General features: G+C 46.4%; 1 protein-coding gene across 1 annotated transcript in view; it reads right to left on the minus strand.

Moving 5' to 3' along the window:
- LOC140121604 (phospholipid-transporting ATPase IK-like) overlaps positions 1–27,600 on the minus strand; it is a 671,195-nt gene that overhangs the window by 626,695 nt on the left and 16,900 nt on the right. The window contains exon 3 of the mRNA XM_072141425.1: positions 22,627–22,718. Within this exon, the coding sequence (XP_071997526.1) occupies positions 22,627–22,718 (92 nt within the window). The remainder of the gene's footprint in view (positions 1–22,626; positions 22,719–27,600) is intronic.

Below are 27,600 nucleotides of genomic sequence, written 5' to 3' on the forward strand. Positions count from 1 at the left end.
ATGCTATACCATTATTCCTAGGTGAAATATTCAAACGACCCGGCCTGATTTGAAAATTATAATTTTTTCAAAGTAAACGCTTCTGGCCCCCAGGCCCATTTTGGGTGGGGAGGAGCCGAGAGACAGGGGCTTGGACAGGCGAAAGCTCGCCTGGCAGTGGACCGCCAGCTCCATCCCAAGATTAGGCAGCCTCAGAGGCATCCATGCATGCTGCCCCTGCTGTTTCCTGTCCATTTTGCCTCCACGATCCTCCACAGCGTCCACCAATGTCTCATTTCAACTCTCTATACCCCAGACGCTGGAGCACGAGAGGATATGCAGCACGTCATCTCCTTATCAAACGAGCTGGGTCAGGCAGAATTTTCAGGTGTTTCACCAGATACATAGTGGAACTCGGCCCATCTGTCGCCGCCATGCTGGAGACCTGAAGTTGCAATCATACCGCTTTATGAATGCCCCATACTGTCGCTCTTAATCATGGAAGTCGTCTCCATGGCTGCCTCCACATGTCGTCCCCTTATCAAAAGAGCTGTGTCAGGCTCATTTTTCGGGTGTTTCACCAGATACGTTATGGAACTTGGTCACTATGTTGCCACCATGCTGTGTTATCGACTAAATATACCGTCAACCTTTTGTTCACATAGGAAATCATTTCACCTCCTTTGGTGAAACCTGAGTCCATTTAGGGTATGTCGCCATGAGACTCTCTAGCCTGCCACTGCTGCCGCTGCCTCTGCATACCGTCCCCTATAGTGTCAGGGTCAATTATTGCATGTTTTAGATGCTATCTACCCTCATTCGGTCACTCTGTCATGGCCATGCTGTTGCCCATAATTTTGGCATAATGGTGCGATTAAGCAGCCTCAGAGCCATCCATGCATGCTGCCCCTGCTGTTTCCTGTCCATTTCCGTGGTGTTTCCATCCTTTTCTGAGGTTCCCAGGTGTTTGGCCAAGCTTCCCTGTGCAGAGCCTTGGTCCCCTTGAAAAATGCTCGAGTCTCCCATTGACTTCAATGGGGCTCGTTATTCGAGACGAGCACTCGAACATCGGGAAAAGTTCGCCTCGAATAACGAGTACCCGAGCATTTTAGTGCTCGCTCATCTCTAACCGTTATTAATCATAGAGGTACCGTTTGAACGGGTTGCAATGGATTTGGTTGGCCCAATAGTCAAGTCCACAAGGGGGCACCAGTACATCCTGGTTATCCTGGACTATGCTACACGGTATCCGGAGGCAATCCCGTTAAGGAACACCTCCTCCAAAAACATTGCTAGGGAGCTGTTCCAGGTGTTCTCCCGTACAGGCCTCCCCAAGGAAATCTTGACTGACCAGGGAACCCCATTCATGTCTAGAGTAATGAAGGAGATGTGTAAATTACTCCAGGTTAAACAGCTCCGCACCTCTGTATACCATCCTCAGACAGATGGCCTGGTCGAGAGGTTTAACAAGACCTTGAACGGTGGGCACCAGAACTAGCACTCTGTCGCCTGGGTTAAAGGTACTCCGCTGGGGGGTCCTCTCCTGTTCCCAGGTCTCCTTAGCTACATCCAAAAGCCCACGTGGGGAACGGCCATATAACAGCTCAAAGGGTGAGAACCCGTGGAGGACTGGGGAACTTCACGTATGGCAAACATCAAATAAGGCAACAAACAATCCCAGTCCTTCCCATCTTTGCTGACCACCCTAAAGAGGCACCCTAAAGAGGGGCAGGTACTGACAGGGCCAAAGAGAAGACCGCTTTTGTTACTCCTGATGGGCTTTTTCAGTACGTGGTACTCCCCTTTGGGCTACATGGGGCTCCCGCCACATTCCAGAGGTTAATGGATCTCGTGCCAAAACCTCACCGGAGATATGCCTCGGCCTACCTGGATGACATCATAGTTTATAGTAACGATTGGGAGAGTCATCTGGCCAAGGTACAAGCAGTGGTAGACTCCCTGAAGGCAGCAGGGTTGACAGCGAACCCCCAAAAATGTGCACTGGGTCTGGAAGAGGCCCGTTACCTGGGGTACTGTATTGGGCGAGGTGTCATCAAACCCCAAGTAAATAAAGTGGAGGCGATCCAGCAGTGGCCACGACCTATGAGCAAGAAACAAGTGAGGGCTTTCCTAGGCATAGTGGGCTATTATCGCCGGTTTATTCCCGATTTTGCTACCATAGCGGCACCCCTGACTGACCTGACCTGACCAAGGGTAGCAGGGCGGTGATGGTAAAGTGGAGTGAAGAGGCTGAGGGGGCGTTTCAGCGACTTAAGACGGTTTTGTGCGAGGGACCGGTACTGATCACCCCTAACTTCACCAAGACCTTTATTGCGCAGACTGACGCTTCTGACGTGGGCTTAGGGGCTGTCCTGTCCCAAGTAGTGGAGGGTGAGGAACATCCCATGACATTCCTGAGCCGCAAGCTCACACCTCCTGAGAAGAACTATAGCATAGTTGAGAGGGAGTGCTTGGCGATAAAATGGGCTCTGGAATCCCTGAGGTATTACTTGATAGGGCGACAGTTTACACTGGTGACCGATCACTCTCTCCTCACCTGGATGAGTCAGGCCAAAGAGAGGAACGCCAGGGTCACAAGGTGGTTCCTAATGTTGCAGAATTTCAAATTCACGGTAGAACATCGAGCGGGAAAGCTGCATGGGAATGCTGATGCCCTGTCTCATACCCACTGTCTGATGGCCAAAACTGTTCGCCCCCACAGGGTCAAACAGAGGGGGAGGGTATGTGAGACACTGAAGGGGTTAACTGTGGATGGGCGGTATGTTTCCCCTAGGTTTTCCTGTTATGCAAGGCCTTAATGCTGAGGTTGTATTGTCCAGCACCTTGGACACAGGTGGTTGGAACAGCCCAATCAGCCTCATAAAGCCGCTCAGCAGAGCTGAGAGTGTTGTCTCTCTGGAAGGAGGCTGGAGAGCACGCAGCCTTGACCTCTGTGCCTGGAGCAGCAAAAGTGTTTTTGTTAGCGGTGAGTCAGAGAACCATTGTTTAGTTAGCACCCTGACGGGTAGGATATTATTTTGTTTTTGATGCCTGAATGTAAAGGCTGTTTATTTTGTTCCTGCTGAAATAAACACAGGCTAGACCTGTTTTGGACTGTACTTTGGTGTCACTGTCGTGAACTGCATCACAGCACCCCGCTACCACGGTCTCTACTGGGCCAAATCTCCCACATAGTGTTCTTATAAGTTTGGGTTATGGCGGGTGAGGGGAATGTAAACAGATGCGCAAGAAGCGCTGAAATAATATCGGTAAATGATAAAAGTTTGCCAGTATATTTTGTGGATATCACAGCAGGGTGGCGACAAAGTTAACAAGTTTGATGTGGAAGCCATGAAAACAACCCAAAATTCTGCCTGACACAGCTCGTTTGATAAGGGGACGATGTATGGAGGCAATGAACTAGTAGTAGATTAAAGGTGCTGCAGTTAAAACTATGTTAGTTGGATCTTGGCATGGAGCTGGCGCTCCGCTGCCATGCGAGCTTTCGCCTATCCAAGCCCCTGTCTCTCGGCTACTCCCCAAAAAGCACTTCTAAGAACCTTTTGTATAAGATCAAGTGTAGTAGTGTTCTTATAAGTTTGGGTTATGGCGGGTGAGGGGAATGTAAACAGATGCGCAAGAAGCGCTGAAATAATATCGGTAAATGATAAAAGTTTGCCAGTATATTTTGTGGATAACACAGTAGGGTGGCAACAAAGTTAACAAGTTTGATGTGGAAGCCATGAAAACAACCCAAAATTCTGCCTGACACAGCTCGTTTGCTAAGGGGACGATGTATGGAGGCAGCTATATGGACGACTTTTTGGAGGCAGCTATGGCAATGACGTGTGGAGGTAGCAATGGAGACAACGTGTGGAGGCAGCTAAAAAGACGACGTGTGGAGGCTGCTATTTAATTTGGATAGTGCCTGTATGTGGCAGTCCAAAAAAATTTTCAAACCAGAGGAGCAGGTAGGTGGTCCTCCAGAAAAATTAAATAGATTGAGTGCCTGTATGTGGCACTCCCAAAAATTGTTTAAAACAGAGGACCGGGTAGGTGGCCCTCCAGAAGAATTAAATACATAGAGTACTATAGCTAGAACCAGTTGGCCCTGGCAAAAAATAGCCAGTTTCCTCTGCTTTAGTGTACAAAGAGGAGGAGAAGGAGGAAAATGAGGAGGAGGAGTGCATAAATTATTCAGGTTGAACTTCCTTCACCTGGTGGAGAATGGAAATCCTGAGAAATCCAGGCTTTATTCATCTTGATAAGCGTCAGCCTGTCAGCACTGTCAGTCGACAGGCATGTACGCTTATCGGTGATGATGCCACCAGCTGCACTGAAAACCCGCTCGGATAACACGCTAGCGGCAGGGCAGGCAAGAACCTCCAAGGCGTACAGCGCCAGTTCGTGCCACATGTCCAGCTTTGAAACCCAGTAGTTGTAGGGAACTGTGTGATCATTTAGGACGATGGTATGGTCAGCTACGTACTCCCTCACCATCTTTCTGTAAAGATCAGCCCTACTCTGCCGAGACTGGGGACAGGTGACAGTGTCTTGCTGGGGTGACATAAAACTGGCAAAGGCCTTGTAAAGCGTACCCCTGCCAGTTCTGGACAAGCTGCCTGCTCGCCTACTCTCCCTCGCTACTTGTCCCGCAGAAGTACGCCCTCTGCCGCTAGCGCTGTCAGAAGGGAAATACTGTTTCAGCTTGTGTACCAGGGCCTGCTAGTATTCATGCATTCTCACACTCCTTTCATCTCCAGGGATGAGAATGGAAAGATTTTGCTTGTACTGTGGGTCCAGGAGAGTGAATACCCAGTAATCGGTGCTGGAATAAATTCTTTGAACGCGATGGTCACGGGATAGGCAGCCTAGCATGAAATCTGCCATATGCGCCAGAGTACCAACGCGCAAGAATTCACTCCCCTCACTGGCCGGACTCTCCATTTCCTCCTCCTCCAACTCCTCCAACTCCTCTTCTTCTGACCATACACGCTGAACAGTGAAGGACTGAACAATGCTCCCCTCTTCTGCCTCACCAACATTCTCCTCCTCTTCCTCCTCATCCTCCTCCACCTCCTCCAATATGCGCAGAGAAACAGACCTGAGGGTGCTTTGGCTATCAACAAGGGAATCTTCTTCCTGCATCTCTTGTAACGATCGCAAAGCTTCCGACTTCATGCTGACCAGAGAGTTTTTCAACAGGCCAAGCAGCGGGATGGTGAGGCTGATGATGGCGGCATCGCCACTGTCCATCTGTGTTGACTCCTCAAAGTTACTCAGCACCTGACAGAAATCAGACATCCACGTCCACTCCTCATTGTAGACTTGAGGAAGCTGACTGACCTGACTACCAGTTCTGGTGGAAGTTGACATCTGGCAGTCTGCGCTGCTGGTAAACTCTGGATAACATGGTTAATGTTGAATTCCACCTCGTGGGCACGTCACACAACAGTCGGTGAGCGGGCAGTTGGAGGCGGCGCTGCGCTGCCCTGAGAGTGGCAGCATCTGTGCTGGACTTCCTGAAATGCGCACAGATGCGGCGCACCTTCGTGAGAAAATCAGACAGATTGGGGTATGTCTTGAGGAGCCGCTGAACTATGAGATTTAACACATGGGCCAGGCATGGCTCATGTGTCAGTCTGCCGGGTTACAGAGCCGCCACCAGGCCGTTGTCACACACAACCATGCCTGGCTTCAGGTTCAGCGGTGCCAGCCACAGATCAGTCTGCGCCGTGATGCCCTGCAACAGCTCTTGGGCGGTGTGCCTTTTATCGCCTAGGCTCAGCAGTTTGAGCACCGCCTGCTGTCACTTAGCGATGGCACTGCTGCTGTGCCTAGAGCTACCGACTGATGGTGCCATGCCCACGGATGGAAATTCGGAAGAGGAGGTGGAGGAGGGGTGGGAGGAGGAGGAGGCATAGTAGGCCTGAGGGACCTGGACCGAGGTAGGCTCCGCAATTCTCGGCGTCGGCAGTATATGACCAGCCCCAGGGTCAGACTTGGTCCCAGCCTGCACCAAGTTAACCCAATGTGCCGTCAGCGATACATAGTGGCCCTGCCTGGCAGCACTCGTCCACGTGTCCGTGGTCAGGTGGACCCTGTCAGAATTGGCGTTGGTCAGGGCACGGATGATGTTGTCTGACACGTGCTTGTGCAGGGCTGGGACGGGGCATCGGGAAAAGTAGTGACGGCTGGGGACAGAATACCGAGGGGCGGCCGCCGCCATGAGGTTTCAAAAGGCCTCGGTCTCTAACAGCCTATAGGGCAGCATCTCCAGGCTAAGCAGTTTGGAGATGTGGACGTTGAGGGCTTGGGCGTGTGAGTGGGTTGCACTATACTTCCTTTTGCGCTCCAGCGTCTGGGGTATGGAGAGCTGAACGCTGGTGGATGCTGTGGAGGATCGTGGAGGCGAAGATGGGGTTTTCGCACGGGAGGTGTTTGGGCCGGGATCCTGGGCAGGGGGCTGACTAGCAGATGACACAGGGGAAGGAGCAGTGGTGTGCCCGGCCCGAGGTGAACGGGCTTGGTGCCATTGAGTGGGGTGTTTAGCATTCATATGCCTGACCATACTGGTGGAAGTTAAGCTAGTAGTGGTGGAACCCCTGCTGATCCTGGTTTGGCACAGGTTGCACACCACAGTCTGTCGGTCATCCGGTGTTTCTTTAAAGAACCTCCAGACTTCTGAAAATCTAGCCCTCGCCACGGGAGCTTGACTACGTGAAACATTTGGCGCTGATGCACCAGCTCTGGCCCTGCCTCTTCGTCTGGCCCCACCACTGCCTCCGTCTCAGAAGCACTGTGTTTACCTGGCCTATCAACCCAGCTTGGGTCTGTCACCTCATCATCCTCCGATCCCTCAGTCTGCTCCCCCCTTGGACTTCCTGCCCTGACAACAACTTCACCACTGTCTGACAACCATGTCTACTCATCGTCCGACACCTCTTTACACACTTCTTCCACTACGTCAATAATGTCATCATCACCCACAGACTGCGACCGGTGGAAAACCTGGGCATCGGAAAATAGCTCAGCAGCAACCGGACAAGTGGTTTGTGACTCTGGGAACGGTCCAGAAAACAGTTCCTCAGAGTATGCCTGTTCAAATGCCAAATTTTCCTGGGAGGGGACAGACTGGGGGGAAGGAGGCTGAGGTAGAGGAGCTGGAGGAGTGCTGATTTCGGTGACATGGGTGGACTGCGTGGAAGACTGACTGGTGGACAAATGGCTAGAAGCAGTGTCCGCAATCCACGACATCACCTCTTCGCACTGTTCTGGCCTCAATAGTGCTCTACCACGAGTCCCAGTAACTTGAGACATGAGGAACCTAGGGAGTGTAGCTCTGCGGCGTTCCCCTGCTCCCTCATCAGCAGGTGGTGTCTCACCCCGCCCAGGACCACGGCCTCTGACCCCTGTAGTAGTTGGACGCCCACGCCCTCGTCCTTTACCCCTAGCCCTCGGGTTAAACATTTTCAAAATTAAATTGTAAACTGTATATTTTTTTTTTTTTTTTTTTTTAAACAAAAGAATGCTATCCTATTGCTATGGCTAGTTTCTAACCTACACTGACAGCACACAACTGGATTTTGTGCTGTGCCTGATGACTTTGAGTTATAAAAGTATATAAACGTAAAAAAAAAAAAATCAGCAGACTGTGCCTAATTCAAATCAAACCCCTAATAAATTGTCCCACTTCGGTGTTTGAGGTGGATATGTCTGTCACTAAGAGCTGCACTACTAGTGCCAGCAAGCCCAGCCACAAGCAAACAAAAAAAAAGAAAATATAACGCTATTGTAGGCCTAAGTAAGCCGTTGGGGTTCTCCTATGGCTATTTTCTAGCCTACACTGAAAGCACACTGCTTTGCCAGATTACTTTGAGTTATAAAAAAAAATAAACATAAAAAAAAATAAATCAGCAGACTGTGCCTAATTCAAATCAAACCCCTAATAAATTGTCCCACTTAGGTGTTTGAGATGGATATGTGTGTCACTAAGAGCTAAACACAACGGTCACAAGTCTCCCTGCAAATTCCTCACAATATGGTACTAGCTGCACTACTAGTGCCAGCAAGCCCAGTCACAAGCAAATTAAAAAAAATATATATAACATTATTGTAGCCCTAAGAAGGGCTGTTGTGTTCTTGTAGAATCACTCCTGTAGAATCACTATTCTAATGGAACACCCTGACCAGCAGCAGCTCTCTCCCTAACGGCATCCAGACAGAGAATGATCCGAGCAGCGCGGGCAGGGGCTAGTCTATTCCAGGGTCACCTGATCAGGCCAGCCAACCACTGCTATCGACGTGTAAGGGTACCACGTCATGCTGGGTGGAGTGCAGGGTCTGGCTGCCAAAAATCACAACAGCGGGAGATGCCATTTTCCCGAGCTGGCAAAATACTCGTCCGAGCAACGAGCAGTTTTGAGTACGCTAATGCTTGACCGAGCATCAAGCTCGGACGAGTGTGTTCGCTCATCTCTACTGGATGTAGAGTATGTGAATTCTATTCATAGTACAGATACTGGTCAGTTCTGAGAGGGACTATAGCGGCTAGGGGAGATTCTTAGCAGGTAAATGTGGCAGCCCCGCTGTGGAAACCTGGCACCGGCAGATCCTAACTACTAAGTGTAATAGATCTTTTACTTCAATGAGTGTAAATAGGGGCGTGTATTTATACTAAGTGAGATATTTAGTAAACATGATGAAATGTATTATTTCATCATGTTTACTAAATATCTCACTTAGTATAAATACACGCCCCTATTTACACTCATTGAAGTATAAGTTCATACCTAAATTACTCCTGTTGAACTATAAGTATAAGGCTATTATGATATGATTATCACAGTTATCAGTGTAGTTGTGCATCGTTGCTCTATGAGATGCTAATTTGCACCTTTTAAATTAATTCTAATAAAAGGAAGTTTTTATACACTTGACAAATGAGCTTTATATGCCAATGGGTAATTTTGGTACACAAGAAACTGTTGTTAACTGCCAGTGGGGCATTTAAAGAGTAATATCAATGAACCATAAGAACATAGGAACCAAAATGCTGGAGGCATTTTGAGTAGGATTGTTGCATCTTCATGATGCCACATCAGTTTAAATGCTGACGGTTGCGGCTGTAAATGGTAGAGGTTCAGTACCCAAACCCAGACCTAAACAGATTTTGTTGTGACTGAACCCGTTCTATATAGATTGACACTTTTGTGGGCTGATTGATGGGAATGTGCAGCAGATTATGTGAGACACTGTTCACATTAAAGGTCTATCAGTCTTGATGGGGATCCATTTAAATGCATATGGAGTTGACAATTACTTTGAAGGCAAAAGACCAGCTTCCCCTCACCTCCCCTTTGCGTCTATCCCGGCTGTAGCAGGTAGATATCCGCATTGATTTTCCACATATAGGCTTTTGCACATGCTTTTAGATTTTCTCGTCGGATGACTGTCGGTTTACTCTGACTTTTCCGGGATTCACTTGTTTCCATGACATTTATTGGCAATACCATCAACCATAAGGTACTTTTTCATCTTGTGTGGCTAGGGGAGTGTCATTTCAGGAGGGGGAGCTGGTGGTTTGTAGGGGTGACCAGCATGCTAGGTCTCCCTGCTGGACTGTTTTTGTGTGTTGTTCACACTTTTAAATGTTTTTATTGTTTTTTTGTGTTGTGGTGTAGTACATAGTACCAATAAAATTTGTTCATACTTTATTTTTGGTCCTTTGGCATACTTCTTTTTCTTGTGAGTTTATCAATTACTTTGAAGGAACTGCAAGTGGTGTTCTTTTCATTTGGGAAGGATTCTTCCCCGGGACCAGCCGGAATCCTAATTGCTCTGTATAAGAAATATAATGAAATCGTACTTCCTAAATAATTGATTATATTAGAGGACAGTGTCTGGTTTAATGGCGGAGGCTAATTCTAAAGCAGGGTAAGACCCTCTGGATGCAGTCTCCTATCGCCCTATTTCATTGCTAAATACTGATGTCAAGATTCTATCGAAACTTTTGGCATTGAGATTGCAAAAGGTTATAAGTGTTATTATCCATAAAGATAAAAATGAATTTATTCCAGGGAGGAACACTGGGGACTGAACCAGCAGTTTCTACTTGAACTTAATATTTACTATTTATTGTACAACTCTCCACATATTTTGGTATTTAAGTAGTTTTCAGGATGAGGGGGCTCCCAAGCTAAAATATTCCTTTATGGGGATCTATTGGTGTAATATCTCCTTAATTCACCTGACTTGATTCCCATCTGTATACAGATTGTAGAGGTATTTGGTTCCTTTTCGAATTGGAAATAAACTGGAGAAAATCTGTCCTTCTGTCTTTAGATCCTGAGGTTAAAGAATAGGCTGGGAATGGCTATGAAATATTATGTATGGAAAAATGTCAATATTTGGGTATTGAGGTTTCCGCAAACATCGGTGAATTTTATAATCTGAACCTTCTACCACCTATTGGTACATTGAGGTGTAAAATAGGATGTTGGAGTAAACTCCCTATTTCTTGTGCGTCAGGATTATCAAAATGGTTCTTTTACCCTAAATTCGAAATATTCTGTCGGCATCTCCAGTATGCATTAATGAGTTTTATTTTAAGTTAATTGAATCTATTTTGAACTATAAAATATGGGTAAAAAAAGAAAGTTAAAATGAAGATGGAATACTTGTATAGGCCAGTGGGGAAGGGAGGGTTGGGGTTTCCTTTTTTTTAGAGATTATTACCTAGCCGGTCAGATGGCACATTTGGTTATTTTGTGGCTATTCAAATTGGTTTTGTGCACTCAGGGCAAAGTAGGTCCATCTTTGAATTTTTGGAAAGCTCTTTGGGGAAGGAAGAATATTGTAAGAAATGGACTCTTTGAAATACCCTAACTAAATCTTGGAATGCGTGTAAAAATCTTTTAAGAATAGTGGGATTTATTAATGAGTCCCCCACATGATTTAATGCTAACTTGGTAGAAATTGATAAATTACTGGGCAGGGTTTTTTGGTTGAATTTAAGGATTAGATATTTAGCTCAAATATGGGTAGATGGGCACATAAGATCATTTTTGTCATTACAAAATATGTATGGTTAAAGAGATGGGTATTGGATTCGGTATTTTCAATTAACTCACGCTTTAAAAGGTGATAGTCACATTATAAACTTACAGTTGGAATCACATGATTGTTTGAATTAAATTAGAGCATTAAGGAATCACAGGAAATTGATTTCCAAGATATATAGGCACTTCGTTATTTGTTTGTCAAGTTTTACGGTGCACAGGTCCAAAAGAAAATGGGAAGGAGAAATTGGACCAATTGGTGAGGTTAAGTAGATTAAGATTAGAGATGAGCGAACACTAAAATGCTCGGGTACTCGTTATTCGAGACGAACTTTTCCCGATGCTCGAGTGCTCGTCTCGAATAACGAACCCCATTGAAGTCAATGGGAGACTCGAGCATTTTTCAAGGGGACCAAGGCTCTGCACAGGGAAGCTTGGCCAAACACCTGGGAACCTCAGAAAAGGATGGAAACACCACGGAAATGGACAGGAAACAGCAGGGGCAGCATGCATGGATGCCTCTGAGGCTGCTTAATCGCACCATTATGCCGAAATTATGGGCAACAGCATGGCCATGACAGAGTGACAGAATGAAGCTAGATAGCATGTAAAACATCCAATAATTGACCCTGACACTATAGGGGACGGCATGCAGAGGCAGAGGCAGCAGGCTAGAGAGTGGCATGGCGACATACCCTAATTGGACTCAGGCTTCAAACCAATGGGTGTCAGAGAGGAACCAAAGGAGGTGAGCAAGAAGCGCTCAAATAATATCGGTACATGATAAAAGTTTGCCAGTATATTTTGTGGATTACACAGCAGGGTGGCGACAAAGTTAACATGGAAGCCATGAAAACAACCCAAAATTCTGCCTGACACAGCTCGTTTGATAAGGGGACCATGTATGCTTACAGTTCATGCCAGTCGCTGCACTGGCTGCCAGTCTCCTTTCGAATACAGTTTAAAATAATAATAACCCTCATCCATAAAGCTCTGTATAATGCTGCACCCCCCTACCTCTCCTCTCTTATCTCAGTCTATCGCCCAACCCGTGCTCTTAGATCCGCCAGTGATCTTAGATTAACCTCTACCCTAGTGCGGACCTCCCACTCGCGTCTCCAAGACTTCTCTAGAGCTGCACCAATTCTATGGAATGCTCTGCCCTGGACTATCAGACTAATACCTAACCTCCAAAGTTTCAAACGTGCTCTTAAAACCCATTTCTTTAGGCAAGCCTATAACACTCATTAACTGCATGAAGTTTTAACTCTTCTACTAACCCGTCCTGTGTCGTCCTCCCATCTGTTATCCAGCAACCAACAGGCACCAGACTTCTCTGCAGTCCCATTCACCCTGGACCTGGTATATAAGATGACGGCTGAGTGGTTCAAGCGACAGCAATTCCATTTATTATATTTTGTTCTATTCCCTAAGAAGAATGGCTTGACCGTTAAATATTCTTTTACCTCATGTTACCCCATCATCTTCATAAACCGTAAGCTCTGGCGAGCAGGGACCTCACTCCTGTTGTTCCATACAAATGTTGTGCTCTGTTACAATACATTTGTATTTGTTTCCTATGATTTGTAAAGCGCTACGGAATATGATGGCGCTATATAAATAAAGATTATTATTATTATTATTATGGAGGCAGTGAACTAGTAGTAGATTAAAGGTGCTGCAACTATGTTAGTTGGATCTTGGGATGGAGCTGGCGCTCTGCAGCCAGGCGAGCTTTTGCCAATCCAAGCCCCTGTCTCTAGGCTACTCCCCAAACAGCACTTCTAAGAACCTTTTGTATAAGATCAAGTGTAGTAGCGTTCTTATAAGTTTAGGATATGGCGGGTGAGGGGAATGTAAACAGATGCGCAAGAAGCGCTGAAATAATATCCCTAAATGGTAAAAGTTTGCAAGTATATTTTGTGGATTACACAGCAGGGTGGCGACAAAGTTAACAACTTTGATGTGGAATGCCCTGTAATAGCTCTTGGGCGGTGTGCCTTTTATCGCCTAGGCTCAGCAGTTTCAGCACCGCCTGCTGTCGCTTAGCGACGGCACTGCTGCTGTGCCTAGAGCTACCGACTGATGGCGCCATGCCCACGGATGGTAATTCGGAGGAGGAGGAGGTGGAGGAGGGGTGGGAGGAGGTATAGTAGGCCTTTGAGACCTGGACCGAGGTAGGCCCCGCAATTCTCTGCGTCGGCAGTATATGACCAGCCCCAGGGTCAGACTCGGTCCCAGCCTGCACCAAGTTAAGTGTAGTAGCGTTCTTATAAGTTTGGGATATGGCGGGTGAGGGGAATGTAAACAGATGCGCAAGAAGCGCATGATGCGCATGGAGCTGGCGCTCCGCTGCCAGGCGAGCTTTCGCCAATTCAAGCCCCTGTCTCTAGGCTACTCCCCAAACAGCACTTCTAAGAACCTTTTGTATAAGATCAAGTGTAGTAGCGTTCTTATAAGTTTAGGATATGCCGGGTGAGGGGAATGTAAACAGATGCGCAAGAAGCGCTGAAATAATATCCCTAAATGGTAAAAGTTTGCCAGTATATTTTGTGGATAACACAGCAGGGTGGCGACAAAGTTAACAACTTTGATGTGGAATCCATGAAAACAACCCAAATTTCTGCCTGACACACCTCGTTTGATAAAGGGACGATGTATGGAGGCAGCTATATGGACGACTTTTGGAGGTAGCAATGGAGACAACGTGTGGAGGCTGCTATGGAGACAATTTAATTTGGATAGTGCCTGTATGTGGCAGTCCCAAACATTTTTCAAACCAGAGGAGCAGGTAGGTGGCCCTCCAGTAAAATGGAATAGATTGAGTGCCTGTATGTGGCAGTCCCAAAAATGTTTCAAACCAGAGGAGCAGGTAGGTGGCCCTGCAGTAAAATGGAATAGATTGAGTGCCTGTATGTGGCAGTCCCAAAAATTTTTCAAACCAGAGGAGCAGGTAGGTGGCCCTCCAGTAAAATGGAATAGATTGAGTGCCTGTATGTGGCAGTCCCAAAAATGTTTCAAACCAGAGGAGCAGGTAGGTGGCCCTGCAGTAAAATGGAATAGATTGAGTGCCTCTATGTGGCAGTCCCAAAAATTTTTCAAACCAGAGGAGCAGGTAGGTGGCCCTCCAGTAAAATGGAATAGATTGAGTGCCTGTATGTGGCACTCACAAAAATTGTTTCAAACAGAGGACCGGGTAGGTGGCCCTCCAGAAAAATTAAATGCATGAAGTACTATAGCAAGAGCCAGTGGGCCCTGTCAAAAAATAGCCATTTTCCTCTGCTTTACTGTACAAAGAGGAGGAGAAGGAGGAAAATGAGGAGGAGGAGGAGTGGATCAATTATTCAGGTTGAGCTTCCTTCACCTGGTGGAGATTGGAAATTCTGAGAAATCCAGCCTTTATTCATTTTAATAAGCGTCAGCCTGTCAGCGCTGTCAGTCGACAGGCGTGTACGCTTATCGGTGATGATGCCACCAGCTGCACTGAAAACCCGCTCGGACAAGACGCTAGCGGCAGGGCAGGCAAGAACCTCCAAGGCGTACAGCGCCAGTTCGTGCCACATGTCCAGCTTTGAAACCCAGTAGTTGTAGGGAGCTGTGTGATCATTTAGGACGATGGTATGGTCAGCTACGTACTCCCTCACCATCTTTCTGTAAAGATCAGCCCTACTCTGCCGAGACTGGGGACAGGTGACAGTGTCTTGCTGGGGTGACATAAAGCTGGCAAAAGCCTTGTAAAGCGTACCCTTGCCAGTGCTGGACAAGCTGCCTGCTCGCCTACTCTCCCTCGCTACTTGTCCCGCAGAACTACGCACTCTGCCGCTAGCGCTGTCAGAAGGGAAATACTGTTTCAGCTTGTGCACCAGGGCCTGCTGGTATTCATGCATTCTCACACTCCTTTCCTCTGCAGGGATGAGAGTGGAAAGATTTTGCTTGTACCGTGGGTCCAGGAGAGTGAACACCCAGTAATCGGTGCTGGAATAAATTCTTTGAACGCGAGGGTCACGGGATAGGCAGCCTAGCATGAAATCTGCCATATGCGCCAGAGTACCAACGCGTAAGAATTCACTCCCCTCACTGGCCTGACTGTCCATTTCCTCCTCCTCCAACTCCTCCAACTCCTCTTCTTCTGCCCATACACGCTGAACAGTAAAGGACTCAACAATGGTCCCCTCTTGTGTCTCACCAACATTCTCCTCCTCTTCCTCCTCATCCTCCTCCACCTCCACCTCCTCCGATATGCGCTGAGAAACAGACCTGAGGGTGCTTTGGCTATCAACAAGGGAATATTCTTCCCCTGTCTCTTGTGACGAGCGCAAAGCTTCCGACTTCATGCTGACCAGAGAGTTTTTCAACAGGCCAAGCAGCGGGATGGTGAGGCTGATGATGGCGGCATCGCCACTGACCATCTGTGTTGACTCCTCAAAGTTACTCAGCACCTGACAGATATCAGACATCCACGTCCACTCCTCATTGTAGACTTGAGGAAGCTGACTGACCTGACTACCAGTTCTGGTGGAAGTTGACATCTGGCAGTCTACAATCGCTCTGCGCTGCTGGTAAACTCTGGATAACATGGTCAGTGTTGAATTCCACCTCGTGGGCACGTCGCACAACAGTCGGTGAGCGGGCAGTTGGAGGCGGCGCTGCGCTGCCCTGAGAGTGGCAGCATCTGGGCTGGACTTCCTGAAATGCGCACAGATGCGGCGCACCTTCGTGAGCAAATCAGACAGATTGGGGTATGTCTTGAGGAAACGCTGAACTATCAGATTTAACACATGGGCCAGGCATGGCACATGTGTCAGTCTGCCGAGTTGCAGAGCCGCCACCAGGTTACGGCCGTTGTCACACACAACCATTCCCGGCTTGAGGTTCAGCGGTGCCAGCCACAGATCAGTCTGCGCCGTGATGCCCTGTAATAGCTCTTGGGCGGTGTGCCTTTTGTCGCCTAGGCTCAGCAGTTTGAGCACCGCCTGCTGTCGCTTAGCGACGGCACTGCTGCTGTGCCTAGAGCTACCGACTGATGGCGCCGTGCCTACGGATGGTAGTTCGGAGGAGGAGGTGGAGGAGGGGTGGGAGGAGGAGGAGGCATAGTAGGCCTGAAACACCTGGACCGAGGTAGGCCCCGCAATCCTCGGCGTCGGCAGTATATGAGCAGCCCCAGTGTCAGACTCGGTCCCAGCCTCCACCAAGTTAACCCAATGTGCCGTCAGCGATATATAGTGGCCCTGCCCGGTAGCACTCGTCCACGTGTCCGTGGTCAGGTGGACCTTGTCAGAAACGGCGTTGGTCAGGGCACGGATGATGTTGTCTGACACGTGCTGGTGCAGGGCTGGGACGGCACATCGGGAAAAGTAGTGGCGGCTGGGGACCGAATACCGAGGGGCGGCCGCCGCCATGAGGTTGCGAAAGGCCTCGGTCTCTACTAGCCTATAGGGCAGCATCTCCAGGCTAAGCAATCTGGAGATGTGCACATTAAGGGCTTGGGCGTGCGGGTGGGTTGCACTATATTTGCGTTTCCGCTCCAGCGTCTGGGGTATGGAGAGCTGAACGCTGGTGGATGCTGTGGAGGATCGTGGAGGCGACGATGGGGTTTTTGTGGCAGGGTCCTGGGCAGGGGGCTGACTAGCAGCTGACACAGGGGAAGGAGCAGTGGTGTGCACGGCCGGAGGTGAACGGGCTTGTTGCCACTGAGTGGGGTGTTTAGCATTCATATGCCTGCGCATACTGGTGGTAGTTAAGCTAGTAGTGGTGGAACCCCTGCTGAGCCTGGTTTGGCAAATGTTGCACACCACAGTCCGTCGGTCATCCGGTGTTTCCTTAAAGAACCTCCAGACTTCTGAAGATCTAGCCCTCGCCGCAGGAGCCCTCGCCACGGGAGCTTCACTAGTTGACACATTTGGCGCTGATGCACCAGCTCTGGCCCTGCCTCTCCGTCTGGCCCCACCACTGCCTCTTCCAACCTGTTCTGGTCGAGGACTCTCCTCCGTCTCAGAAGCACTGTGTTCACCCGGCCTCTTAACCCAGCTTGGGTCTGTCACCTCATCATCCTCCGATCCCTCAGTCTGCTCCCCCCTCGGACTTCCTGCCCTGACAACAACTTCCCCACTGTCTGACAACCGTGTCTCCTCATCGTCGGACACCTCTTTACACACTTCCACTACGTCAAGAAGGTCATCATCACCCACAGACTGTGACTGTTGGAAAACCTGGGCATCGGAAAATTGCTCAGCAGCAACCGGACAAGTGGTTTGTGACTGTGGGAAGGGTCCAGAAAACAGTTCCTCAGAGTATGCCGGTTCAAATGCCAAATTTTCCTGGGAGGGGGCAGACTGGGGGGGAGGAGGCTGAGGTGCAGGAGCTGGAGGAGTGGCGATTTCGGTGACATGGGTGGACTGCGTGGAAGACTGACTGGTGGTGGACAAATTGCTCGAAGCATTGTCAGCAATCCACGACATCACCTGTTCGCACTGTTCTGGCCTCAACAGTGCTCTACCACGAGTCCCAGTAACTTCAGACATGAACCTAGGGAGTGTAGCTCTGCGGCGTTCCCCTGCTCCCTCATCAGCAGGTGGTGTCTCACCCCGCCCAGGACCACGGCCTCTGACCCCTGCAGTAGTTGGACGCCCACGTCCCCGCCCTCGTCCTCTACCCCTAGCCCTCGGGTTAAACATTTTTAAAATGAGAGTTATAACTTTATTTTTTTTTTTACTTTTTTTTGTTTTTTTTTGTGTTTTTTTTTTTTTTTTTGTGTTTTTTTTTTTTTTTTGAGTTTTTAAAACCAAACAATGCTATCCTATTGCTATGGCTATTTTCTAGCCAAGTATCAAAGCACACTACTATGCCAGATGAGATGACACTGAGTTAGTGCCTAATTGAAATCCAACCCCTACTAAATTTTCCCACTTCGGTCTTTGCTATGGATATGTGCGTCACTAAGCGCAGAACACAGCGGTCGCAAGTCTCACTACAAATTGCTCAGAATTGGCTAGTACATGCACTGCAGAAAGTACAGCCACCAGCAGATCAACCAGAAATCAAATATATAGAACGCTACTGTATGCGTAAGTAAGCTCTTTGTATTCTCCTATGGCTATTTTCTAGCCAAGTATCAAAGCACACTACTATGCCAGATGAGATGACACTGAGTTAGTGCCTAATTGAAATCCAACCCCTACTAAATTTTCCCACTTCGGTCTTTGCTATGGATATGTGCGTCACTAAGCGCAGAACACAGCGGTCGCAAGTCTCACTACAAATTGCTCAGAATTGGCTAGTACATGCACTGCAGAAAGTACAGCCACCAGCAGATCAACCAGAAATCAAATATATAGAACGCTACTGTATGCGTAAGTAAGCTCTTTGTATTCTCCTATGGCTATTTTCTAGCCAAGTATCAAAGCACACTACTATGCCAGATGAGATGACACTGAGTTAGTGCCTAATTGAAATCCAACCCCTACTAAATTTTCCCACTTCAGTCTTTGCTATGGATATGTGCGTCACTAAGCGCAGAACACAGCGGTCGCAAGTCTCACTACAAATTGCTCAGAATTGGCTAGTACATGCACTGCAGAAAGTACAGCCACCAGCAGATCAACCAGAAATCAAATATATAGAACGCTACTGTATGCGTAAGTAAGCTCTTTGTATTCTCCTATGGCTATTTTCTAGCCAAGTATCAAAGCACACTACTATGCCAGATGAGATGACACTGAGTTAGTGCCTAATTGAAATCCAACCCCTACTAAATTTTCCCACTTCGGTCTTTGCTATGGATATGTGCGTCACTAAGCGCAGAACACAGCGGTCGCAAGTCTCACTACAAATTGCTCAGAATTGGCTAGTACATGCACTGCAGAAAGTACAGCCACCAGCAGATCAACCAGAAATCAAATATATAGAACGCTACTGTATGTGTAAGTAAGCTCTTTGTATTCTCCTATGGCTATTTTCTAGCCAAGTATCAAAGCACACTACTATGCCAGATGAGATGACACTGAGTTAGTGCCTAATTGAAATCCAACCCCTACTAAATTTTCCCACTTCGGTCTTTGCTATGGATATGTGCGTCACTAAGCGCAGAACACAGCGGTCGCAAGTCTCACTACAAATTGCTCAGAATTGGCTAGTACATGCACTGCAGAAAGTACAGCCACCAGCAGATCAACCAGAAATCAAATATATAGAACGCTACTGTATGCGTAAGTAAGCTCTTTGTATTCTCCTATGGCTATTTTCTAGCCAAGTATCAAAGCACACTACTATGCCAGATGAGATGACACTGAGTTAGTGCCTAATTGAAATCCAACCCCTACTAAATTTTCCCACTTCGGTCTTTGCTATGGATATGTGTGCCACTAAGAGCTAAACACAACGGTAGCAAGTCCCCCTGCTAATTCCTCACAAAATGGTACTAGATGCAAATTAAAATAAAAAAAGTAGAACGTTATTGTAGCCCTAAGAAGGGCTGTTGGGTTCTTTGAGAATCACTCCTGCCTAACAGTAAGCTAATAGAACACCCTAACGCTTTCCCTGACCAGCAGCAGCTCTCTCCCTAGCGGCATCCAGACACAGAATGATCCGAGCAGCGCGGGCAGCGGCTAGTCTATCCCAGGGTCACCTGATCTGGCCAGCCAACCACTGCTATCGACGTGTAAGGGTACCACGTCATGCTGGGTGGAGTGCAGAGTCTCCTGGCTTGTGATTGGCTCTGTTTCTGGCCGCCAAAAAGCAAAACGGCGGGAGCTGCCATTTTCTCGAGCGGGCGAAGTATTCGTCCGAGCAACGAGCAGTTTCGAGTACCCTAATGCTCGACCGAGCATCAAGCTCGGACGAGCATGTTCGCTCATCTCTAATTAAGATCCATAGGAATACAAAAAAAAGGTTCTATAAATTGGAATCATAGATTTATATACTTTAATATTGTCCATTAAGCATATAATACTCTAATTAGGTGAGATTCCTGATGTTGGAAATTTAACTCTTTGGATGCTGATTTTTTTCATGTGGTATGGGAATGTCCGGTGCTTTTGGGAGGGGGTAGTCAGTAAAAGTTCTGAAATTCTTGAGATTAATTTGTCATTGTCTATTCACACAGCCATTTTCGGATTATTGGACAATTGGGACGTTGATATGCATCATGGAGTTTTGATTGTCAAATTGATGAACCTGGCGTGTGGTTTGAAGGATTCTCCTTCTGTTGAAAATTTGGTCTTAATAGCACTAGGTAGAGTAGACGATTAGTAACTTATAGTAATAATAAAATTATTATATAATCATAAAATAATATATAATATAAAACTTGTTTTTTTTTTTCTTTTTTTACTCTCTTTCTACAAGTTCTTTGGTATGTATTTCCCGGAGTAAAACGTTATAATGGAAGTGCATCGACAGAAGAAGAGACCTTTAAATTATTGATTTAAATACTGGAGCGATCATTGGTGTACTTCCATTGTGCTTCTAGTGAACAAGATTATATAAGTAGATTTGAAAATATCAGTTCTGGGTACCTGTTCACTTTTATGTATGTATTATATTTCATTAATAATTATTGTATATTATGTACTGATCTATGTTGCTAATATTTGTATGGAATAAACATTTTGAAAAAAAAAGCACATGGGGTGTGGGGAGTCTGCTCTTTTGAGGATATACCCTAAAATAAATTGAACCACTTACTGTTTAGGGCTATTATATGGGTTGTCCAGGATGGAAGAATATGTGCTTACAAGCAAGGGAGGCTGTAAAAAAAAAATCATCAAATACCTTACTTTCTCCTGCACTTCACACTTTCTCCTGCTCAGTCTATGTTTACATATTGGGCCACATTTATTAAAGTGTTTGCACCAGTTTTTTGTCTAAATTTGCACTGAATGTGCAGACTGCTTGCACATGTATTTATAAAGTGCCTGCACCAGTTATTTGTCATGGTTGCCCTATACCTGACAAGACAGAAAAAGGTGCTTAGTTGGAGTTTGAGTCGCATTGATAATTGACGTGTGCCACAATTTTCTCTGCACCACAATTCTGAATTGAATAATGAATAAACATGAATTGAACATGAATAGAGTGCACCAAAAAAAGTGGCAGACACTTCCACAGCAGTCCAGGGTGGACCAGATTAATGAAGACTGTGCCAGTTTTTCTCCAGATTAATCTGGCCCATCCTGCACACTCAAGTAGATTTGATAAATGTGGGCCACTGGGGCACATTTACTAAGGGCGTTGCGCCAGTTTTCCATTGGATTTTGCATGTTCATTTAGGTGCAACCTGCTTGCACAGATGCACAGTGCCTTCACCACAATTGTCTTGCACCCAACCCTTTTGTGGCGCAGCTGCATTAGTCTTCATGCAACACAAAATAGAGGGCGTTCCGGTACTCAGTCGGACCACGCGCCAGATTTATCAAGTCAGCAAACTCGCGGCAGTGCAGGGGGTGCCATATTCATGCAGAACGTGCGCCACAAATCTTAAATCTTGCACACCTTGCACACCACACAGGCAAATTGCATTCCTGTTCTTAGCAAATGTGCCCCTCTCTGTTTAGCTAAACAAGTTTTTTTTTAATTTTCAGGTCTTCCTTGCTATTGCTTTTCCTTGCTATAGGTGCAATTTTCATCCATCCCAGACAACCCCTTTAAACAAAGTAATGCATTAACAAGCTATGCAGGAGATTATGTATATATAGCAGGGTTTCTGCAGCAGCAGCAATTGTAATTTATATTACTATGTTCTTCAGTTGCTGACGCAGCTAAAAAATATTACTCTGCTGCTAATTCACCCACCACAGTTATCACTCAGCAATAATGGGGGAATTGAACTTCTTGAGATTGGAGTTACAAACATCACAACATTGTGTTTTTTTCTAAAAGTGACACCACCACTGTGTGTATTTTGTGGTTCTGTCACAGCTGAGGTATGAATGATAATGTCCTACAGTTTCTCCAGCTGCTGAGCTGTTTATTATGAGGTTTTATAAGGGTTTCAGAAATGCCGTTTACTAAAGCTCACTGCCAATTGCTATTAAATGCAGCATTGTGTGATCCCTGGAACACAATCCCTGGAACATTTACTAAGGGCCCTAATCGCGTTTTTACGGAGGGTTACCCGAATTTTTCCGTTTTGCGCCTATTTTCCCTGAATTGCAGCTGGTCTTTAGCGCACGTGATCGGATTGTACCGCATCGGCGCCGGCAGGCACACAATGGAAATGGGGGGGGGGGTGGCCGAACGAAAACCCGACGGATTCGGAAAAACCGCCGCATTTTTTTTTTTTTTTAAAATGTCGCTGGACATGCACCCATGGATCGTGAACCTCGGCTGACTTCAGTGCAGCAGCGACACCTTGTGGACGTCGGAGGAACTGCCTTAGTGAATAGCCAGAAGACCCGAATCCATCGGAGAGAACGCGTCGCTGGATCGCGTCTGGCCCGGGTAAGTAAATCTGCCCCAATATGTGTTGGGCAGGATTTCAAATGGCACAGCAGCTGCAAAGTATACAATCACACTTAAGTGTGTTTTCTTTATACTTTTATCAAAAGTCACAACAGTTACTTGTACATTAATAATATGAGCATAAACTTACAGCATATTTCTTTTTATTGAAGAATAGATATCTCTTCTTTCTAAATACATTATTATACAGTCTGTCATTTGCTTTGACTTCCCAAGTGTACTCTGCACAAAAACAATCAAAACAATATCAGTCAAATATCTCAATAATATAAAGTTACAAATGCCTACTGCTGGCTGTGGCTACATCATTTACATTAAAATTATTCTGTAAAATGTAAAGGCAAGCAAATCAGTACCAGTCTGTAGCCCAGCACTACCTTTTTTATTGCAATGAATATGATTTCGATTGTGTGCTCTTTAGAGACCAACATCACAGGGTTTTGGCGACGCACATATTAGTGTGCAGGGAAAGCAGGAGATAGGAGGAAAGTGGCCAGCTATTATGGAAGGTAGACCACAGTTGTCATGGAAGCCTTAGGTTTTGTAGTGGCAAAAAGGGGGAGACACCACATTTTTACCATTTTGCAACAAGTAAAAGTTTAAATAAAAAAATGATCAAAAGGCCGTACAATCTCCAAAATGGTATCAATGCAAATGTCAGCTTGTCCCTCAAAAATTTACACCATAATGTGAAAAAGTTTTTGCTGTCAGAATATGATAAAACTTTCATGAACTTTCGTGAATTTTTTTTTCACACAAGATTTTTTTTTTAGTATTAAAACATTATAAAACATATACAAATTTGGTATCACTGTGATCCTACCGACCCAACAAATAAAGGTGAGGTGTTATGTGGACCGCACAGGAAAAGATGTATAAAAAAGCCCGTAGGATTATGGTGCACCTGTGGGTTTTTTTTGGCAATTCTACCTTCTACCACACTTGGAATTTTTTCCAGCTTACCTGTACAATGAACAAAATAAAAAATTATGCCACTAGAAAATTCTATTTGTCCTGAAGATAACAAGCCTTCCTATGTCTCTGTAAATGGAAAATAAAAAGATATGGTTTGTGGAAAGAGCGAAGTAAAAACGGAAATGCAAAACTAGAAAATTGCCCGGTAATGAAATGGTCAATAAAGATTGATGTGTTTTTATGGATTTGGTATCTTGATATGATTTATTGTGATCTAATATACTGTGGTTGGTAGAATTAGTGTTTTGTAGTATAGGGATTGTTACTCTGCAACTATAGGGTAATCGTTTTTGGTATTCATCAAACATTAATTTTTTCCATGCCCAGTTCATGAAGATCACCATCCAGGGTCTTTTGAACTTGATGGAGGGTTTGGCATACCTTGTTTCTTAGCTAGCAAAGCTAGAATAGACCCTGATCATTTTTCTTATCTGCTCCATCTCCTAATGGATCTGTCCCTCCTCTTGCTATAACTGAACAAGAATTTCAGATTTAAGAATCCTGTGTCTGTATTGCAGTTAACTGGGCCGTTTCCTCTTTGAAAAACTCCAGTACTTGAGTCGTAGTCAGGGAATCTTCTGAATCACTAAAGTATTACTGCCAATTTCTTTGTGTTTTGGGAATAATTTTTTTTATGGACAGGCCCTAATAAATCCTGGGGCTACCACTAACTTTATTAATTTTGCATTTGTTCCGTTTGTTGCATTTTTTCCTTTTGGTCTGAATTTAGTGGAGATAAATCCTTCTTTTTCCTGGTCACTGCAGATTCTACCTCATTGAGAGGAGCAAGAATATTTTTCTAAATCCCTTATGTATGCATAATAGTTAACCCCACTCTCATTGCTACCATGTATGATGTAAGAGAACTTATTCAATCACCTTCCAGGCCAGGGCTATGGTATCTCATCTTAAGTTCTGAGGAAAAGTGTTTCTTACTTTCTATAGTATTGTACTTGGCTTGTTGTGCTGCCATCTATATTCTGGTGTCTTTGAGCCATTTTGCCTGTATTCCTGGCTATCTGTTTGCCTAGTGATTTTGTACTGCATTTTCCTCTTGTTTCATGGTATTGGTGACTATTCCTCTCTGTTTGTATTGACTTCTATCTGTGTTTGCAATTTGGCACAGTAAGGGAACTTGCACTATTTGACACTTATCTCTTAGGGTAAGCTGGCAAATAGGTAAGGACAGAATGGAGCATTTCGCAAAAGGGGCTTGTCCAATTAGTAGCCTAAAATGTAGGCTCATCTATTATTTATCATTCCCACTAGGACATTCCATTAATGATAACATTGGGAAAAGTACATAGTTGTGTGTCAGGTACCAGGGGTAGTGGACCCCCTGGGCCAGCACAAACGATGAAGTAAGCCGACACCTGGGACCAGCGTCTAAGTGGCACCCAGTTTTAACCAGAGCCTCCTGCAAAGCAGGTTGGATCTGCTGCTGCGTGGTACCACCAGGTCATTCCACAGGAGCAAATTTGTCTGTGGTGGCGACCACAGCGAGGTACAGAATGGTGAGGCAGAATCGTGATCGGGGACAGGCAGGAGGAGGCGATGGAGCGCGGTGAGGTAAGTGAACCTGCTGCTGGTGTGAGGGGGCACAGGGAGGCACACAAGTGTGCCTGCGACCCTGGACATTGGTCGCATGAGCATCCATGACAGTAGCCCCCCTCTTTGGCCTCCTCCTGTTCTTGGTCTAAAGAAACCTCTGCAGAAGGGCATGGTCCAGGATGTTGTCTTAAGGCTCCCAAGACCTCTCCTCCGGACCTCTCCTTCGACCCTTAAGGCCGAGTAGAAAGAGCCTCTTCCCTCTGACCAACTTCATATACATCATAAATCAGCATCAGGAACAGGAGGAGGTACCTGTCGGGAGAAGCAGTTCAGAATGACTGGCTTCAGGCAAGAGACATGGTAGGAGTTCGGGATGCGCATGGTGGGAGAAGGGCGCAGCTTATAGGCCACAGCATTGATGAGCTTCAGCACCACACAGGAAACATAGCCCAAGTTTATAGCTGGAAATCTTCAGCCTGACATATCTGAAGGAGAGTCACACTTTATTACCTGGACAAAAAACTGGGGGAAGTCTGCATTTCTTATCGGACTGGAACATCAGCAGACACAAAGAGAGGAAGAGGTGGGTGTGGATGTTGTCCATAAACAACAAAGAACAGAGTGTCATTGGCAGAGAGTTGTACGAGAAATCTGCCCATGGCAGCAGAGTGGATCAGCTGTCGGGTGGAGACAAAATGGCGGGGATAGCAGCCTAGAATCTGATTGACACTCTCAAGTTGTCCATTAGACTGAGGATGGTACGCAGAGGAGAAGGCCAGCTTCACTTGAAGTTGACCACACAGGGATCTCCAGAAATGGGAAACAAACTGTTTCCCACAGTCCGAGACAATGTGCAGGAGAAGTCCATGAAGGCAGAAGACGCGGAGGAAGAACAGGCTGGCAAGACCAGGAGATGAAGGTAGACCAGGCAAAGGAATGAAGTGGGACATCTTAGAAAAACGATCTGTTACCACAGATGAGTTTATAACTGGAAGAAGATGGGAGATCCGTAATAAAGTCCATGGGCAACTGGGGATCGCAGATCTGCTGATTTGAGACGTGACCTTTTTTTACGGGCACAGGAAGTGCAGGAAGTCACAAAATCTCAAACGTCCTTGACCAGATCTGGCCACGATTAGAGACGAGATATGAGAGTGACAGATCCCTGCAAACCAGGGTGTCCAGTCACACAAAAGCAATGTTCCCAAGTTAGTGTCCTCTTCCATAGAGCTGCTCAGACATAGGTCTTGCCAGGTGGGAGCTGCCTTAAGTCCGCAGGAGTGGCAACAACCAGACGTTCAGGTGGAACAAGGTGTCTAGGAACATGTTCTTTCCCAATTACGTCAGAAGCATGAGAGAGGGAATCAGGCTTAGGAGAGGGAATCTGCAGCACTGAAATGTATCAAGAAATTGAAATGGGAGAAGAAGAGGTACCAAGCCCGTCATCGATTGAGACGCTAAGCAGTCTTGAGGTACAGGAGGTTTTTGTGATCAGTATAGATACTCACTGACTGGAGTAGGGAATCTCTGGATAGCACAAAGTCCTACTGGGCGAGGCCACTGAAGTACCGCAGATAACTTGGCAGGATCCATCTGAAATCACTTGTGAGAGATGAGGTAACCAAGGAATGGAAAACTCTTCTGATGAAACTGACACTTCTCAAGCTTGGCATATAGGCGATTGGCCCTTAGGCACCTGATAACTTGTCGTACCTGAACCTGATGGGACTCGAGGTCCGCAGAGAACACCAGGATATCATCCAGGTAGACCATGACACAGGTATATAGCAGGTCTCTGAAAATGTAATTGACAAACTCCTGGAATACAGCTGGTGCGTTACAGAGTCCAAATGGCATGCAGAGATACTCAAAGTGTCCATCATGCATATTGAAGGTGGTATTCCACTCATTTCCTTTGCAGTTATGGTTAAGGTTATACGCCCCATGTAGGTCTAGTTTGGTAAAGAACTTGGCTCCACATAGGCGGTCGAAAAGTTCTTTGATCAAAGGCAATGGGTAGCAGTTTTTCATGGTCATTTTGTTAAGGCTGTGATAGTCTATGCATGGACGGTGTGAGCCATCCTTTTTGGCCACAAAGAAGAACCCTGCACTGGCAGGAGAAGAGGACTTGCATGTGAACCGCCTTGTAGGTTCTCCATCACGTAGGCTTGCATAGCCGCAGTTTAAGGCACAGAAAGTGGATACATCCGACACTGTAAAGGAGATGTGCCCGGCAACAGGTCTATAGGGATGTAGAGATGGTGTGGTGACAGAGTCTCCACTTGCTTCTCCAAGAAGACATTGGCAAAGTCCATATATGGAGTGGTGAGATCCACCAGAGGCTTGGAGGACATCGGAGAAGACACGGTGGACAAAGGACAAGGTACCACCAAACAGCGTGAATGGCATTCTGGTCCCCAGCACATAAAACGACAGTCTCGCCTTATGCAATGGCCCGACTTTCAGACATAAAGGCTTGGTGCCGTACCGGACCAGATTACAGAGGATCTGCCGACTGATAGATGAGATGACCAGCAGTTTCTCAAGACGGACCACAGGAAGGTAGACCAGGGCAGGA

This window comes from Engystomops pustulosus, chromosome 1, assembly GCF_040894005.1.
Source record: "Engystomops pustulosus chromosome 1, aEngPut4.maternal, whole genome shotgun sequence".
NCBI classification, from domain to species: Eukaryota; Metazoa; Chordata; class Amphibia; order Anura; family Leptodactylidae; genus Engystomops; species Engystomops pustulosus.